Raw genomic sequence first — 18,279 nt, forward strand, 5'->3', positions numbered from 1 at the left:
CTAGCTCATTGCCCTTTCATACGATGAGTTCGATGAAGAGAGATCTCACTCTGATACCATTTGTTGAAATACTCTAGAGCTAGAGGAGGGTGAATAGCTAGTCTCGCTTCGTTGATGTTGATTTGCAACAGAAAATATGATGCAAACTCCTCCAATGCTAACTCCAAGGATTTACTTGATATACACCTTAAGAAAATGTGACTAATCCAAAGATCCACACACAAGCACGCTCTCCACTATGAAAACACTCCTTCTTGGAACAATCCGAAGGTGGAAAAACCTCGTACAATGATCTATATACAATAAGAAGAAAAGTGAAGCAAATACAAATGAAATCTTACAAGATTTACAACAATGAATCCTATCTTGCTCTCTTCTTATTTGGAAACGCCTCTTGATGCTTGGAAATACAACAATACTTTGATCCAAGAGCCTTCAAGAACTAACGGTGAGAGTTAGAGAAGAATCGGTGAAGAGTTGTTGCGTTTGAACCTCGCCATCGCCTTTATACTTCGCAATTTAGGCCTTCTAATCGATTGGACTTACTCCCTAAATGATTGACATGTCAGATCCAGCCGATCTCAACCGTTCAAAGCTCACAACTTGCGTAGCGGTCATATCCCAATTGATTTGTTGATCGATTGGGGCATCTGGATCGATCAACTAATTGATCTAGATGTCTTATGGGCTCTCGCAGAATACCCTAGAGTCGATTGATGAATTGATTCCGGTTGCCACACATCATTACGAGAAAACTAGCTCCAATCAATCGAATGATCGATTGGAGTAACCCTAATCGACCAACTGATCGATTAGAGTAGCCCCAATTGATCAACTAATCAATTGGGAGGCCTTCTGTGCTCACGCGATTTCCTCTCAATCGATCACTTGATCGATTGAGCTCCTCGCGTCAAAATGCACTGCCCAATCAATCCACTGATCGATTGGGCTTTAGCTCAATCGATCACTTGATCGATTGACCAACCTAAGCTTGCTTAATTCAAGTCCAGGGTTCCCAATCCCAACATTCGGTCAATCGTGACCTATTAGGAATCCCTCATGCTTAGCATTTGGTTAACCTTGACTTGTTGGGACTTAATCACCAAGTGTTCAGTCAATCCTTTGACCCACTTGGACTTTTCTCCCCATGTCAAGTGTCTGGTCAATCCTTTGACCCACTTAGACTTTTCTCCCCCTACCAAGTGTCCGGTCAACCTTGACCCACTATCTCATGTCAAGTGGCAGGTCCTCTATGATTTACTTGGACTTTCAAACATCAAGTGTCTGGTCAACCTTGACCCACCTGGATTTCCACACGCTTGGCTTCACTCACCAGAGCTTTTCACCACCTGACTTCACTCACTAGGATTTTCCTCTGCTTGATTTCATTCACTAGGGCTTTTAACCACCTGGTTTCACTTACTATGATTTCTCTCTGCCTAACTTCACTTACTAAGGCTTTCAGCTGCTAAGTGTCTGCTTCTCTATGATCCACTTGGATTTTCAAATAACAAGTGTCTGATTAACCTTAACCCACCTGGATTTTCATATGTCTGGCTTCATTCACTAGGACTTTTCACCACCTGCTTCACTCACTAGGGCTTTTCACCACCTGCTTCACTCACTAGGATTTCCCTCAGCCTAACTTTATTTACTATGACTTTTTACCACCTAATTTCACTTACTAGGATTTCTCTCTGCCTAGCTTCACTTACTAAGGCTTTTCAGCTGCCTACCTTCTCTCACCAGGACTTTCTAATCCGCCTGACTTCACTCACTAGAACTTTCCACATTAAATGTTCGGTCAATACTGATCCACTTGAATTTTCTTCTTCTTCTAACTTTCTCGTTGGTCTTGCCCCTTGCCTAACATCCAGTTAGTGCTTTCCAATTAAGTATCCTGTCAACCTTGACCTACTTGATTCTTCTGATCAATCTTTGGCTGCCAATGTCCCATATGGACAATTGCACTTGTAATCTTCATATAATGTCAAATATCAAATATCAAAATTTAAACTTGAACCAACTCAAATTTAAACAATCTGATCAACTTTATCTAGGAGAAATTGCACCAATGATACACTAAGTAAATAATTGAATTAAGTTATTATCTAAACCTTTTTTTCACAATGAAGTTATTTAATTTCACAGCAGATCCAAAAAGAAAGTAAGTGCTATTTAATTCCTTTTCCTTTTATGTATTTCCTTTATTTCTTACCGTTGAATTCAAATCCACCCGGCCGTTACATCGGTCACGTTTCGTAACCCGTTACAGTTAATGCGTATCGCTAATTAAATGTCGCTGCTATATGCTAATTATGACGACACGACAACATACCGTCGCACACCAATCATGCCGCTACCAAACTCCGCTATAAAAACGGTCACCCACTTGGAGTGAGTGGAAGTGGAATCGATGGAGAGCTCGAGCGGCTCCTCCGGTGCCGACTCGCTTCTTCCGATCCCTAACCCTATCGCTCGAAGGGCGAAGAAGAGGAGCAAGAAAAAGGGGGCCGAGGCGATGGGGATGGAGGCCGCGTGGCCGCGGAGGAGCCGGCCGGGCGGCGGAGTTACCCTAGAGGGGTACATGGAGACGGCGGAGGGCGCCGATCCAGTGTCGGATGGCGCCGTAGGGGTCGGGAGGACGAGGAGCCTCACCGACGATGACTTGGACGAGCTAAAGGGGTGCTTGGACCTCGGATTCGGCTTCAGCTACGAGGAGATCCCCGAGCTCTGCGGGACCTTGCCGGCGTTGGAGCTCTGCTACTCGATGAGCCGGTCGTTGGAGGTGACCGATGATGCGTCCTCGTCAGCGCAGAGCAGCGCTCAGCCTCCCGTTGCCAATTGGAGAATCTCCCGTCCTGGTAAGATTTTAGCTCTTCCCCGGTTTTGTTGTTGTTTACCGAAGCAATTTTTGAGAAATTTTCTGGTCCTAACACAGATCTTTAAAATCAATTAGAAGAATCTGAAAAAATTCCAAAACCTTGAATCGGTTAGCTATGTTTAAAATATGCAATTTTCTCAACCAATGTTGGTTTGATTTCTCTGATGATTCCAAACCATCACGCATCGAGTTCTTAATGTTGGTTTGCTGAGATCCAATGGCCCAAACCTCCACCTGCTTCCATTATGATCTTCTGATTTCCTTTTTCCCTTTCGTTTGATGCTTCATCCTCACTCTTCTTCGATGTCCTTGAACTGCATCTCGTTAGGCGATGATCCTGAAGAAGTTAAAGCGAGATTGAAATATTGGGCTCAAGCAGTGGCATGTACTGTCAAATTGTGTTGCTGATGGAACATGGAAAAATTCTTTAATCTATTTCAATCCGAGCAAATTCTCTCATCAATTCTGCTTGAGATGAGCCAACTTTGCATATAAATCAGCAGATGAAGCAGGAGGAAGAAGACTAACAGAACTGGTCATGAAAAATCTTCTTCACCAATCATGTTTTGTTTCATGTTCTATCGACATTATGAATAATGAATCATATTTTTGGTGCATTTGAGATGAACTTGGGCTTGATAACAAACCATGCATCTGCGAATTGACTGTGGATTTCAAACCATTTACCATAAGATTAAAAGGTTCACCACCAATCAAATCCTCTGACATAAAGATCCCAGCTTTTGTGGAAAGAACATGGTTTTATGGCCATGACAGTCATGAATTTGGAACCGTATTTGGGGATGCAGAAACTTGTTTGGTCCATTTTGGATCTTTGTGATTTATTTCTTGCTTCTTTCCATTTCTGATGTTTTTTGTTTTGTTTGCATGCCTTGAATTCCGCAGTTTGTTTGACTTTGTGTGCAATGTTCACAGACTTCTCTCAGCGTGCAGTAAATTTTCTGATAAAAATAATAGTGTTTCTTCTTAATTATTATTATTTTTATATTAAATCTTGCACTCCCTAAACATCCTTTGATTAGGGATGACATTGATCGGATTCAGATTTTATATCTTCGATATTTGTACTCATTGAGAATTAGAGCGGTAAATGAATGAAGTTTTCATGAATAAATTTGATATTCAGTCTTGTAAAAATTTATTTATGTTCATTTAATATATATAAAATTAATTAAATAAATAAATTTGAACAGTTTGTTAAACTAAACAAGCAAACTTGAATATATATGTATTTAGTTCGTTAACATTTATAAATAATATTTATGAACAATATTTGTGAATAATATTTATGAACAATATTTATGAATAATATTTGTGAATAATATTTATGAACAATGTTCATGAATCATATTCATTAATAATTTTTTTCATTATGCTAAATAAACAATAAAATAAATAAATTTTAATTATCAAGTTCAATAATCAATCAAACAATCAAGCAAGCTTGAATTGACGGTTTTATAACTTCTAAACGAACTAAGTTCGAACCCAGCTCAAGTTAAGCTTGAATTAAGAACTTGATAATTATTGGAACCTGTTGGTTGACTAGAAGGGGAGTTGAATAGCCCTGCACAATTAAAAAGAAATGAACCCTTCTCGGACTTAAAAGAACACTTGCAGTGAAAGCACAAAAAGATGAGGTTCACAGATTTTATTTGGTTACAACCGGGTAGGTTGTTAATCCAGATAAATGAATCGCATTGAGTATCTCCTTCAGGCGGAGAAGCCCCTTACAGCAATGAAAGCACAAAAAGATGAATCTAAACTAACAAAGTGAAGCGCACAAGTGTTGGAACTCAAATTGCTTGATGTTATTCAGCTTCTGGACCAAGGCTGTATTTAGCCTTGTTGGAACTCGCACTAAGTATAGCTTTGGTCGGGGTGTCTGAAAGCGTTCCAGGCGCCTGGAGTGAGATAGAAATCTATCCCCGACGTAACGGTCTGTTGGTTGCTACTCGGAATACCATCCTAGTTCCCCTGTACAAAAAATTTGTACAAGCATAGAACTATCCTAGCTACCCATGTACTCTACTAAAGTTAAATTTGGATTGCAAACGATACTTAACATTATTAATCCAAATTTTCCTTTAGAAGTTAAACTTGGATTGGGAACGAAACTTAATATTCTTATTCCAAGTTCAACCAATATAATCTTCCTAAGTTAAACCATATTACAGAAGTTATCAAATATCTATTTCAAATATCGGCTTCCAGGTTAAACATGGCGAGACACTAGGCCTTCTTGGGTATGAGATCATCTACCACTTCCTAGACAAAGTCTCACAAAGAAATCGGATATTTAACTTCTTACAGTGAACTAGGTTTAACTATAGAGACCTCAATAGAAACAATTATCACAACATGAAATCGAAAAATAAAATCGATAACAAAAACGATAACTTAAAACTGATAGCATCTTGTGTTTGGTTTTTCAAGATCTATATAAAGAACATGAACTAGTTATGATGCGGAAACAAATAACTAATTATACCTTTCTTTGTAGCTTAAAGACCTCTTGATCTTCTGTTGTATTCCTCTCCTCCTCTTAGACGTCATGTGGGCGATGATCTACCAAGATGGAATCCACTAGAACCACTTCTTCTCCTCCAAGACTCTCAAGCCATCAAGGGATACCAAAATAGGAAACTCCTTCTCTTCTTCTTCTTCTCCAAGCAACCGAACACAAGCTTTCTTCCTCTCTTTGTTCCGCCGGCCTTAGCAAAGTAAGGATGAAATTGCCTCCAGCCAAAGGTGAGGAAGAGAGGTCCCTTGTATGTCCTCGGATCTAGATGAAGATGAACCTCTCTTGTGTCGCCGACCCTTGATAGATGAGGGGATGAGAGGGCCGACCACAAGTAAGGATAAGAAGAATGGGAGCTGGCCACACCAAGGAAAAGAGAGGAGAGAATAGAGTTGTGTACTCTCATGAGGCACCCTCTCCTTCTCTTTTATAATCCTTGGTCAAGGTAAAAAAGGAAAGTTTTAAACATAATTAAAATTTCCTTATTTGTGACCTCCCATTTAAAAAAAAAAAGAAATTTTAACAACAATTAAAATCTTTCTTTTCTAAATTTCCTATTGTTCATGGCAATAAAGAAAAGTTTTAAAATTAATTTCTCTCTTTTAAAATAGGTAGACAACTAAAATAAGGAAAGATTAATTAAAACTTCTCCTTTTTAAATCATGGTTACAGGAAGAGAAAGTTTTATCAAAAATTAAAATATCTCTTTTAAACATTATAGATAACTACAAATAAGAAAAAAGATTTTAACAAAATTAAAATCTCTCTTTAATCTTTTGTAGATAGATATAAAAGGAAAGATTTTAAAATTTTAAAACTCTCTTTTAAAACCATGAGGATGACTTTAAAAGGAAATTAAAATCTTTCTTTTAACCATAAAAGGAAAGATTTTAATAAAATAAAATATCTCTTTTAACCATTGTTGATAACTACAAATAAGGAAAGATTTTAACAAAATAAAATCTCTCTTTTAACCATTGTTGATAACTACAAATAAGGAAAGATTTTAACAAATTTTGTTTTAAACAAAACTTCCTTTTTCCTTTACCTATGGCCGACCTCATGTTTGGTCACCAAGCATGGCTTGGCCGGCCACTACATGAGCTCCAAAATAAAGCTTGGTCGGCCCCTTGCTCCAAGCAAGGATGTGTCCGACCCATTTACTTGGGTAAGAAGTGGACTTTTTGGATACAAGGCTTAATAGAGGCTACAACAGGGATCGAGAGGAGAAATTAGTTTTGATCTCTTGATGAACTTGAGCTTCTTGTGTTTGCCCCGAACATCCATCTCAAGTTCATCAATAATAACTCGTACCACTAAAGAGCTATTATTGAATTACCGCACCGATCCCAAATTACATTATGGACTCCTTATTATGAGTGCATTAATCTTCCTGTATTTAAGATATTGAATGCCCACTAATTAAATGAGTTACTGACAACTCACTTAATTAATATCTAGCTCCAAAAGTAGTACCACTCAACTTTATTGTCATGTCGGACTAAGTCCACCTGCAGAGTTTACATGACAATCCTTATGAGCTCTTCAAGGGAACATCATCAACCTAGATTATTAGGACACAGTTTCATTTTATAATCAACAAAACACCATATAAATAATATTATTTCTCAACTTATCGGGTCTATTGATTTAACGAGCTAAATCGCACTATTTGATAAATTAAAGAAATAAATATTAAGTATATGTGTTTATTATTACATCATGATTAAGATTACGCACTTCCATAATAACAGAGGTTTTGTTCTTTTATGTAGTCAGTATAAAAGAAACTACCTCAAATGGTCCTGCTCAATATACTCATAGTGTACTAGTGTAATTTTATAGTTAAGATAAACTAATACTAAATTACACTACAACCACTCCAATGGTTTGTTTCATTTCATCTTAGTTGTGAGCTACTATTTATAATTTATAACGAACTGATAACATGATCTTCTGTGTGTCTCCTCACACCATGTTATCTTCAATATAAATTAAATTGACAACTACACTTAGCAAAAATGTAGATATTTGACCAATGCGATTTTTATAAATGTTTATACAAAAATTAGGCTTTTAGTATACATCTTAACAATCTCTCACTTATACTAAAAAAATTATGCTGTCATATATGTTGCCACATCTGATTCTCATCCCCTCAACATGTCCATCAAAAGCTCTTGCCTTAAGGGCCTTAGTGAAAAGATCCAGGTTATCTCCTAATGTAATTTAGGCGACAACAACTTTTCCTCGTTATACGATGTCTCGTATTGGGTGGTACTTGCGTTCTATGTGTTTTCTTGTCTTATGGGCTCGCGGTTCCTTCGAGTTTGCTACTGCTCCAAATAATTTTGGGCAAATCAGGAATCACATCTAAGTTCATCATGAAGTTACTGAGTCATTCAGCTTCTATGGTTGCCTCAGAAACTGTCATATATTTTGCTTCCATGGTGGAGTCTGAACTGCATTTCTGTTTAACACTTCTCCATTGTTATCCTCCACTTCCTAAAGTAAACACAAAACCCCGAGGTTAACTTACTATTGTTCCTATCTGATTGGAATTTCGAATCCGTGTAACCTACAGGGAGCAAGTCATTTGCCTGGTAAACCAGCATATAATCTCTAGTCCTTCTCAGGTATTTTAATATATGTTTTACGGCAATCCAATGTCCTTGTCTTGGGTTATTTTGATGCTAATCATGCTCACGATAAAACAGATATCCGGTCTCATACATAACATTGCATACATTAAGCTTCCTACAGCATACGGAATTCCCTTCATTAAATCGGATATTCCAAGATCTTGAAGCTTGCTTCAGTCCATAAATAGATCGATTGAGCTTACATACAAGATGTTCTTTGTTTTTTTCAATAAACCCCTCTGGTTGTTTCATATGGATGTTTTCTTCAAGACTTCCATTAAGGAAAGCTATCTTGACATCCATTTGTCAAATCTCATAATCCATATGAGCAACAATAGATAAAAGTATCCGGATAGACTTAAGTATAGCTACCGGCGAAAAGGTTTCCTTATAATCGATTCTCTTTTTCTGAGTATATCCTTTTGCAACAAGTCTTGCTTTGAAAGTTTCCACCTTCCTGTCTGTCCCTCTTTTTCTTTTGTAGACTTATTTACACCTAATGACTTTTACATCATTTGGTGGTTCTACAAGCTCTCAGACCTTATTAGAATACATAGATTCTATTTCAGAATTCATTGTACTTTGCCAAGACGCTACATCTTAATCTTGGAGTGCTTCATCATATGCGCAGGAATCAGGTTCATGTTCACTAGGGATCAAGTCCAAGACTCTCCCAAAAACATGAATCTACCATGTTGTCAAACAACCCTCCCACTACGACATGACACTGCTTGTAATTGTGCAATATTTGTGACACGTGTTGCAATTTCTTGTGGTATCTCATCTTGTACAGTTGGTACTAGTTTAGATGTGTCTTCTCTAATTTTTTTAAGAATAATTTTTCTCATGGGCTTGTGGTTCATTACATAGTCCTCTTCTAAAAATCAGACATTGGTGCTAACAATAACCTTCTGATTTTTAGGACTATAAACCTCCTTTCGTTTCTCTAGGATAACCCACAAACAAGTGAACTCCTGTCCAACTTATCAGTGTCTCCCTTTAGCACATGTGCTGGACTATCCCAAATCCGAATATACTTCAGACTAGGCTTACGCTCATTCTATAATTCTATAGGAGTAGATGGTTCTAACTTTAGAAGGTACTATGTTCATTGTCGTTTCTAGAGTATATCCCCAAAACGAACTTGGTATTCTGAATAACTCATCATTAATCTAACCATTTCCATAAGAGTTCTATACCTTCGTTCTACCACACCATTCTGTTGGGGTGTACCAGGTGCAGACAGTTGGGATTGAATCCCGGCCTCTGATAAGTAACTCCTAAACTATCCTAAGAGGTACTTTCTACCACGATCAGACCATAGTGTATTGATTCTTTTACCATGACATTTCTCCACACCAGTCTTGTACTTATCAAAGCACTTAGACTTGTGGCGCATCAAATAAAAGTACCCGTATCTCGAATAGTCATCTATAAAAGAGATGAAATATTCAAAATCACCTCTTGCCTGAATAGTCATAGGTACAAATCAGAATGATCCAATTCCAACACATCTTTGGCTCTATACCCCTTGGCATTAAAAAGTCTCTTGGTCATTTTCCCTTCCAAGCAAGACTCGCAGGTTTGAAAAATTTTCCACTACCAATGAACTCAAAAGTCCATCGGCTATTAACCTTTGAATCCTACTCAAATTAATATGACCTAGCTTTAGATGCCAAAGATATGTTTGGTTCATTTCCGAAGGTTGCTTTCTCTTATTAGAGTTAGAATATGTGTTATTAATTTTCATTTGTTACATCGTGGGAGTTATTGAATTTAGAGTATATAAATTGTCAACCAATGTACCAGAACAGATAACTTCCATATTTTTCTTGATAACACCTTTGTTATCAAAATAGATAGAATATCCATCCTTGTATAGTTTAGAAATTGAAATCAAGTTCTTTCTAAAACTTGGTACGTAAAGATAATTTCTCAAAATCAATATTTTATTCCTATAAACATCTCTCACTGCAACAGCTGCTACTTTTGTAGCATTGCCCATGTAAACAGTGATTTCTCCTTCATGTAGTTGTCAGGTTTCCTGGAACCCCCTGCAATGAATTGCAGACATGATTAGTGGTTCCCGTATTTACACACTAGGTACCGATAGATAACACCATTAAACATATTTCAACAACTAATGAATAAGATATACCTTTATTGTTCTCATTTCTGATAGGACAGTCCACTTTAGTGTCCAAGTTTTGTTTCCAATCATTATAATTGAGAATAGTAACTCTATTCTCTAGTATAACAGCTAGGGAATTGAAGACCATTTGAAATCCAAATAATTACAAAATATTTGGTCAAGACCAACAACTCAAACACCGTGAACTTTTATGCCACGATAATGTGTATGTATATAAATTCAATCATTAATTTTATTATTTTGTCATCCTAAATTTATGACAAATAAAATTAATAGTTAGTCTTTCTTCGATCAAATATTTGGTCAAAACTTTAGAATTTAAAATAATATTAATTCCTCAAAACAATATCATTTAAATTCATCAACACCTCAAACACCGTGAATTTTATATGCCACAATAGTATGGACGTATACAAATTCAAACATTTGTAAGAGGATGGTCTTACCCATTAATTATCTTGTCAACCTAAAATTACCTCAAACACCATGAATTTTGTATGTCACGATAGTGTGGACGTATACAAATTCAATCATTTGTAAGAGGAGGTTTTACCCATTAATTTTATTTTGTCAACCTAACTTTATGACAATAAAGTTACCTCAAATATTATGAATTTTATATGCCACGATAATGTGGACGTATATAAATTTAAACATTTGTAAGAAGAGGTTTTACCTAGCTTTATGACAAATTAATAGTTGGTTTTTGTTCGGTCACACAAATAATAACAGTGACTCCGATGGAAAGGATACTATTAAATGTGTTTAAGTGTATACCATTACTTGATACTAAGTTCACTAAATAGAATTGTGCCCCTTCAGTTGGAGAAGATCACATACATTCTAAATAATTTCCTATAATCATCCATTAAGGAAGTTTGATTTAGTGATCTGCAAACAAACTCATCCGATGTGGAGGAAGACACTCAGAGTCAACGCGCAAGTTTGAATGCATCACTTACAAACCAGTAATGGAGACCGTGGAATTTAATCAAATTCTTCTCCCACTTAGTTATTTAGAACGAAGAATTTTAACATGCACACAAGCACACAAACGCAAGCACACACAGCATAAAAGGCAATAAATAAGAAAAATATTTTTCCAACTATTATGGTTTTTATCCATAGCTGTCATCCGTGTGCCATCAACCCTAGCTGCTACCATCTTTAGCCACCACCATTGGGTTTAGTCGTCGCATCTATCTTGCTTCTTTTTCCGCTGCGCCTCTTGTCCTCAAATAGCCCCACGCCTCGCAAGGATACGATCCGCGATAAAAAAAAATTTTACATTTATCGATCCTATATTCCACGAAAGAATGTTCATATAATCTAGATCGAACAAAATGTAAAATCCTAATAACTAATACAGCTCTTACTGTATTTAATATTACAATCATGCACACACATAAAATGCCCTCGACATGTTCGAGGGTCCAATCACACACAAACACAAGCATGATCATAATAGTTGGATTTAGGATGTCTGCAACTACAGAGTTAATCTATTTGCACATCCTACTATTATCATGCCTAAATTATGTATGACATGTGCATAATTAAACTAAAAATCAAACACACAGAGGCTAAAACGTAGCTCTGATACCAATTGTTGGTTGCTACTCGGAATTCCGTCCTAGTTTCCCTGTACAAAAAATTTGTACAAGCATAGAACTAACCTAGCTACTCATGTGCTCTGCTAAAGTTAAATTTGGATTGCAAACGATGCTTAACATTATTAATCCAAATTTTCCTTTAGAAGGTAAACTTGGATTGGGAATGAAACTTAACATTCTTACTCCAAGTTCAACCGATGCGATCTTCCTAAATTAAACCATATTACAGAAGTTATCAAATATCTATTTCAAAAATCGGCTTCCAGGTTAAACATGACGAGACACTAGGCCTTCTTGGGTATGAGATCATCCACCACTTCCTAGACAAAACCTCACAAAGAAATCGAATATTTAACTTCTTACAGTAAACTAAGTTTAATTATAGAGACCTCAATAGAAACACATTATCAAAACATGAAATCGAAAAATAAAATCGATAACAAAAACGATAACTTAAAATCAATAGCCTCTTGTATTTGATTTTTCAAGATCTATATAAAGAATATGAACTAGTTATGATGCGGAAACAAATAACTAGTTATACTTTTCTTTGTAGTTTAAAGACCTCTTGATCTTCTGTTATATTCCTCTCCTCCTCTTGGACGTCGTGTGGGCGATGATCTACCAAGATGGAATCCACTCGAACTACTTCTTCTCCTCCAAGACTTTCAAGCCATCAAGGGATGCCAAAAATAGGAAACTCCTTCTCTTCTTCTTCTTCTCCAAGCAACAGAACACAAGCTTTCTTCCTATCTTTGTTCCGTCGGTCTTAGCAAAGTAAGGATGAAATTGTCTCCAACCAAAGGTCCTCGGATCTAGATGAAGATGAACCTCTCTTGTGTCGCCGGCCCTTGATAGATGAGGGGATGAGAGGGTCGGCCACAAGTAAGGATAAGAAGAAAGGGAGCCGACCACACCAAGGAAAAGAGAGAGAATAGGGTTGTGTACTCTCATGAGGCACCCTCTTCTTCTTTTTTATAATCCTTGGTCAAAGTAAAAAAAGAAGGTTTTAAACATAATTAAAATTTCCTTATTTGTGGCTTCCCATTTAAAAAAGAAAATTTTAACAACAATTAAAATTTTTCTTTTCTAAATTTCTTATTGTATATGGCAATAAAGAAAAGTTTTAAAATTAATCTCTCTCTTTTAAAACATGTAGACAACTACAAAAAGGAAAGATTAATTAAAACTTCTCCTTTTTAAATCATGGTTACAAAAAGAGAAAGTTTTATCAAAAATTAAAATTTCTCTTTTAAACATTATAGATAACTACAAATAAGGAAAGATTTTAATAAAATTAAAATATCTCTTAAATCTTTTGTAGATAACTATAAAAGGAAAAATTTTAAAATTTTAAAACTCTTTTTTTAAAACCATGAGAATTACTATAAAAGGAAATTAAAATATTTCTTTTAACCATAAAAGGAAAGATTTTAATAAAATAAAATATCTCTTTTAACCATTGTAGATAACTACAAATAAGAAAAGATTTCAACAAAATTTTGTTTTAAACAAAACTTCCTTTTTCCTTTACCTATGGTCGGCCCCATGCTTGGTCACCGAGCATGGCTTGGTCGGCCACTACATAAGCTCAAAAATAATGCTTGGCCGACCCCCTTGCTCCGAGCAAGGATGTGTCCGACCCATTACTTGAGTAAGAAGTGGACTTTGTGGATACAAGGCTTAATAGAAGCTACAACAGGGATCGAGAGGAGAAATTGATTTTGGTCTCCCGATGCTCTAAGCAAGGATGTGTCCGACCCATTACTTGGGTAAGAAGTGGACTTTGTGGATACAAGGCTTAATAGAAGCTACAACAAGGACCGAGAGGAGAAATTGGTTTCAATCTACCGATGAGCTTGAGCTTCCTGTGTTCGCTCCGAACATCCAACTCAAGTTCATCAATAATAACTTGTACCACTAAAGAGTTATTATTGAATTACCGCACCCATCCCAAATTACATTATGTACTCCTTATTATGAGTGCATTAATCTCCTTGTATTTAAGATATTGAATGTCCACTAATTAAATGAGTTACTGACAACTCACTTAATTAATATCTAGCTCCAAGAGTAGTACCACTCAACTTTATTGTCATGTCGGACTAAATCCACCTACAAGGTTTACATGACAATCCTTATAAGCTCCTCAAGGGGGCATCATCAACCTAGATTACTAGGACACAATTTCATTTTATAATCAACAACACACCATATAAATAATATTATTTCCCAACTTATCGGGCCTATTGATTTAACGAGCTAAATTGCACCTTTTGATAAATTAAAAAAATAAATATTAAGTATACGTGTTTGTTATTATATCATGATTAAGAGTACGCACTTCCATATTAACAGAGATTTTGTTCTTTTATATAGTTAGTATAAAAGAAACTATCTCAAATGGTCCTGCTCAATACACTCATAGTGTATTAGTGTAATTATATAATCTAAATAAATTAATACCAAATTACAGTACAACCACTCCAATGGTTTGTCCCATTCCATTTTGGTTGTGAGCTACTATTATAATTTATAAGAAACTGATAACAAGATCTTTTGTGTGTCTCCTCACACCATGTTATCTTCAATATAAATTAAATGGACAACTACACTTAGCAAAAATATAGACATTTGACCAATGTGATTCTTATAAATGTTTATACAAAAGCTAGCCTTTTAGTATACATCCTAACACGGTCAACGCCCACATCGATAGTGATAAAGTTTGGGTTTCGGGCGCTCGGATACTCAAAGTCAACCCTGTTGACTTTTTCGATCCGGACCCTCTGCTCCGGTGCTGCTCGCCTTGGTCCGGATTTTCTGCTCCGGCTCGGCTCGCTTCGGTGATTTCGGCCAACCAAAATAAGGCTTACCTGAACCCAATTTCGACCTTCTCCTCGAACAGACTTCCGCTTCGGCTTCTCGTCCCTCGAACGTCGCGTACGTTCTTCTCGTCCACCGGTGTACTCTTCAGCGGCATCTCGTCCCTCAGACGCACCAAGTTCGTCGGCTCTCTCCCGTGTCGTCTTTCTCGCTAGACGCGTCTTCCGCTCGACTTCCTATGCTCCTAAGCTCCTGCACACTTAGACACAGGGATCAAAACCAACAGGACTTAACTTGTTTGATCACATCAAAATAACCTTGGGTTCTAACAATCTCCCCCTTTTAGATGTGAGCAACCCAAGTTAAGTTAGGGTAAATAAATAAAATTAAAGTAAAAATAAATTTTACAATAAAACACAAAAAGTAAGAAATTTAATTTTAAGTTATCTCTCCCTAGACTTAATTCTCTCTCTCCCTCTTTTGATCACATAAAAAATGAGGGACCATAAAATCTAAGGGTAATTCTGATTTTCAAATAATTTTGAAAGAAAAAAACTTATCAAAAAAATTTCTTTAAGAAAATCTTAATAAGAAAAAAAAATTTAAGTTTAAAAATGAAAAAAATTCTCAGTTAGACAAGTTTCCAAGAATTAATTTTTTTAAAAATTTTGATAAAATATATCTGATATTTAAAAAACTTTAAGTAAAAAAATTTCTAAATAAAAAAAATTCTAAAGAAAAATTTACTAAGTTTTTTCTAAAATTTGTGCAATATGTAAAATATATTTTGGTAAAGCACAAGTTAAAAAATTTTAAGTTAAAAAATTTTAAAATAATAAGATTTTTTATGTTAAACAGATTTGCATAGAAAAATTTTAATTTTTTTTTAAAAAAATAATAATTATTCAAAGAATTATCTAATTTCAATTTTAATGATAAATCAGTTAGTCAATTAAATATTTTATTTTAATATTTGATTTTCAGGCTGTGGAGAGGCACTCGACTTTCTTAATTATTGGATCATCAACCACTTCTAAACAAAACCGCATAAGGAAATTAAACGTTTAATTTTCTTACTGAAAGCGCTAATTCTAAATTAAAATTCAAGTTAGATAAGACTTTGGAACCCAATATAAGTTTCAGCCAACTTGATTAATTAGAAATTTCTTCGATACATATTTCTTTGAAATATTTCTAATTTATCTTTTGTGATATCTAAAATATCAATTTAGGTTATTGAATTTTCTAAAACTTGTATTACATGAGCATGCATGATTTTTCAAGTTACTTATTTCTTTTTGCAAAATATCATTTTCTAGTTTTATTTTGTCAAACTCTTCTAATGGGCAAGATTTTGCTAAAATTAATTTTTAATTTTTAATTTCTTTTTCAAGTTTGCAGCAATTTTTGGTTAATACTTTTACAAATTTAAACAACTTATCAGGTGGAAGAGATCGTACCTGACTTACCTTGTCGACTTCGTTATCCGTAGCTCCCCTTGAACTGCTGCTTTCTTCCGATGTAGCTCCTCTTTCATCGATGCTCTCGATGCTCATTTAGTACGAACTTGTCTCATGTTCATCTTCTTGATGACTTGCCATTAATGCAAGTCCGGAGAAAACCTCCACTTTCGATTCAGAAGAAGTATAGTCCCATGTCGCCCCAAAGCTTAGGGCAGTTGTCCAAACAAAGGAAAGAAGTCCGGACAAAGGACAAGCTTCTTTCCTTTGTCCTTGTCCTTGCCCCAAAGCTTGGGGCAGTTGTCTTTAACGTGTCCTTCTTCATTACAATGGTAGCATCTGATCGTCCTATTCTTTCTATTATGCGGATGGTTAGTTTTTCTTAATTTAAATAACTTTTTAAAACGTCTTATCATCATTGTCGTTTCTTCATCCTTGAGGGAAGATTCTGAATTTTATTCGTCCATTCTTACCTTAAGAGCAATGTTGTGCGTCGGTTCCTTCTTCGTATCTACACATCTCAACTAATGGATTTCAAAAGTTGAAAATAACTCTTCTAAGGTAACAGTTTCTAGATCCTTAGAGATATAGTAGGTATCTACTAATGATGCTCATTTCATATTTCTAGGGAATGCATTAAGTGCGTATCTTAGCGAATCTCGGTTGCTTACCTTTTTTCTGAAATTTGAAAGTTCGGTGATGAACTCCTTAATTCTCGAGTGAAGGTGTGTTATGGTTTTGTTTTCTTCAAATCAGAGGTTGGTGAGCTGATTGCGAAGTAAGTCCCGTCTCGCAAGTTTCGCTTCAGAGATTCCCTCGTGTAGTTTCAGGAATTTCTCCCAGAGCTCATTTGTGAACTCATAAGCTTCAATCCGGTTGATTTCTTGTGGCGGTAGTACGCTTAGCAGATGAAATTATGCCCTGTCGTTTGCCACGTAGTCGGCTTGTTCCTTCTTCGTCCATTGATACTTTTCCTTGCCCTTGAGCGCTTCAAAATCAAATTCCATTATTAATGATAAATCGAAATCGATTTTGAAAAATACCTCCATTCTTTTTTTCCAACTCGTGAACTCCTCCTCGAATTTTGGTGGATAGATGCTTGGTTCGGCCATCGTCTTTGCTCCGATCGGTGGTTAGTCCTCCTGAAGCATTCTGGCTCTGATACCACTTGTTGGGACCAGTTGGCCGGTTAGAAGGGGGAATTGAATAGCCCTACACAATTAAAAAGAAACAAACCCTTCTCAGATTTAAAAGAACACTTGGATATAATAAAGTAAAGAAATAAACTAAAAGACGAGGCTCACAGATTTTACTTGGTTACAACCGGAGAGGTTGTTAATCTAAGGAAATAAATCTCACTAAGTATCTCCTTCAGGCGGAGAAGCTTTTTACAGCAGTGAAAGCGCAAAAAGATGAAACTAAACTAACAAAGTGAAGCGCACAAGTATCGGAACTCAAATTACTTGTTGTTATTCAACTTCTGGACCAAGGTTGTATTTATAGCCTTGGTCGGGGCGCCTGGAAGCGTTCCAGATGCCTGGAATAAGATAGAAATCTATCTCGATGCAATGGTCAACGCCCACGTCGATAGTGATAAAGAATAGGTTCGGGGCGTCCGAACCCTCAAAGTCAATCCTTTTAACTTTTTCTGTCCGGACCCTCTACTCCGGTGCTGCTCGTCTCGGTCCGAGTCTTCTGCTCCGGCTCCGCTCGCTTAGGTAATTTCGACCAACCAAAATAAGGCTCACCCGAACCTAATTTCGGTGTTCTCCTCGAGCAGACTTCCGCTCCAACTTCTCGTCCCTCAGACGCACCGAGCCCTAAGCTCCTGCACATTTAAGCATAGGGATCAAAACCAGCAGGATCTAACTTAACTTTTTTTATCATATCAAAACAACCTTGGGGTTTCAACAATAACATCTAAACGAATCAAGTTCAAATCAAATTTGAATTGAGAGCTCGATAAAATCTAAATAAATCAGACTCAAACCAAGCTTCAAAAAAACTCAAACTCATAAAAAAACAAATTAAATCAAGTTTGAATAATCATTTCAAAAATTTGATTTATTTTAAACTTAACTAGGCTCGATTATCTTATCAAATAAATTTGAATATCTCAAAATTTAACCCGACTCGATTTTTTTACAGCACTATTACGAA

General features: G+C 36.1%; 1 protein-coding gene across 1 annotated transcript; it reads left to right on the forward strand.

Annotated features, from left to right (window-relative positions):
• Window positions 1–2,404: 2,404 nt before the first annotated feature.
• Window positions 2,405–3,501, forward strand: LOC122049159. Its single transcript, XM_042610593.1, has 2 exons — window positions 2,405–2,864; window positions 3,213–3,501. Exons 1-2 carry the CDS (start codon window positions 2,417–2,419, stop codon window positions 3,290–3,292), a joined length of 528 nt encoding a protein of 175 aa, XP_042466527.1. The 5' UTR covers window positions 2,405–2,416; the 3' UTR covers window positions 3,293–3,501.
• The last annotated feature ends 14,778 nt before the right edge of the window (window positions 3,502–18,279 follow it).

Source organism: Zingiber officinale, chromosome 2B (assembly GCF_018446385.1).
Source record: "Zingiber officinale cultivar Zhangliang chromosome 2B, Zo_v1.1, whole genome shotgun sequence".
NCBI classification, from domain to species: domain Eukaryota; kingdom Viridiplantae; phylum Streptophyta; class Magnoliopsida; order Zingiberales; family Zingiberaceae; genus Zingiber; species Zingiber officinale.

Excerpts from the sequence above, each read along its gene's own strand:
- LOC122049159 (XM_042610593.1), top strand. The coding sequence starts at position 2,417 with ATGGAGAGCTCGAGCGGCTCCTCCGGTGCCGACTCGCTTCTTCCGATC. Across the intron at positions 2,865-3,212 it reads TTGGAGAATCTCCCGTCCTG|GCGATGATCCTGAAGAAGTT; the intron begins GTAAGATTTTAG and ends GCATCTCGTTAG.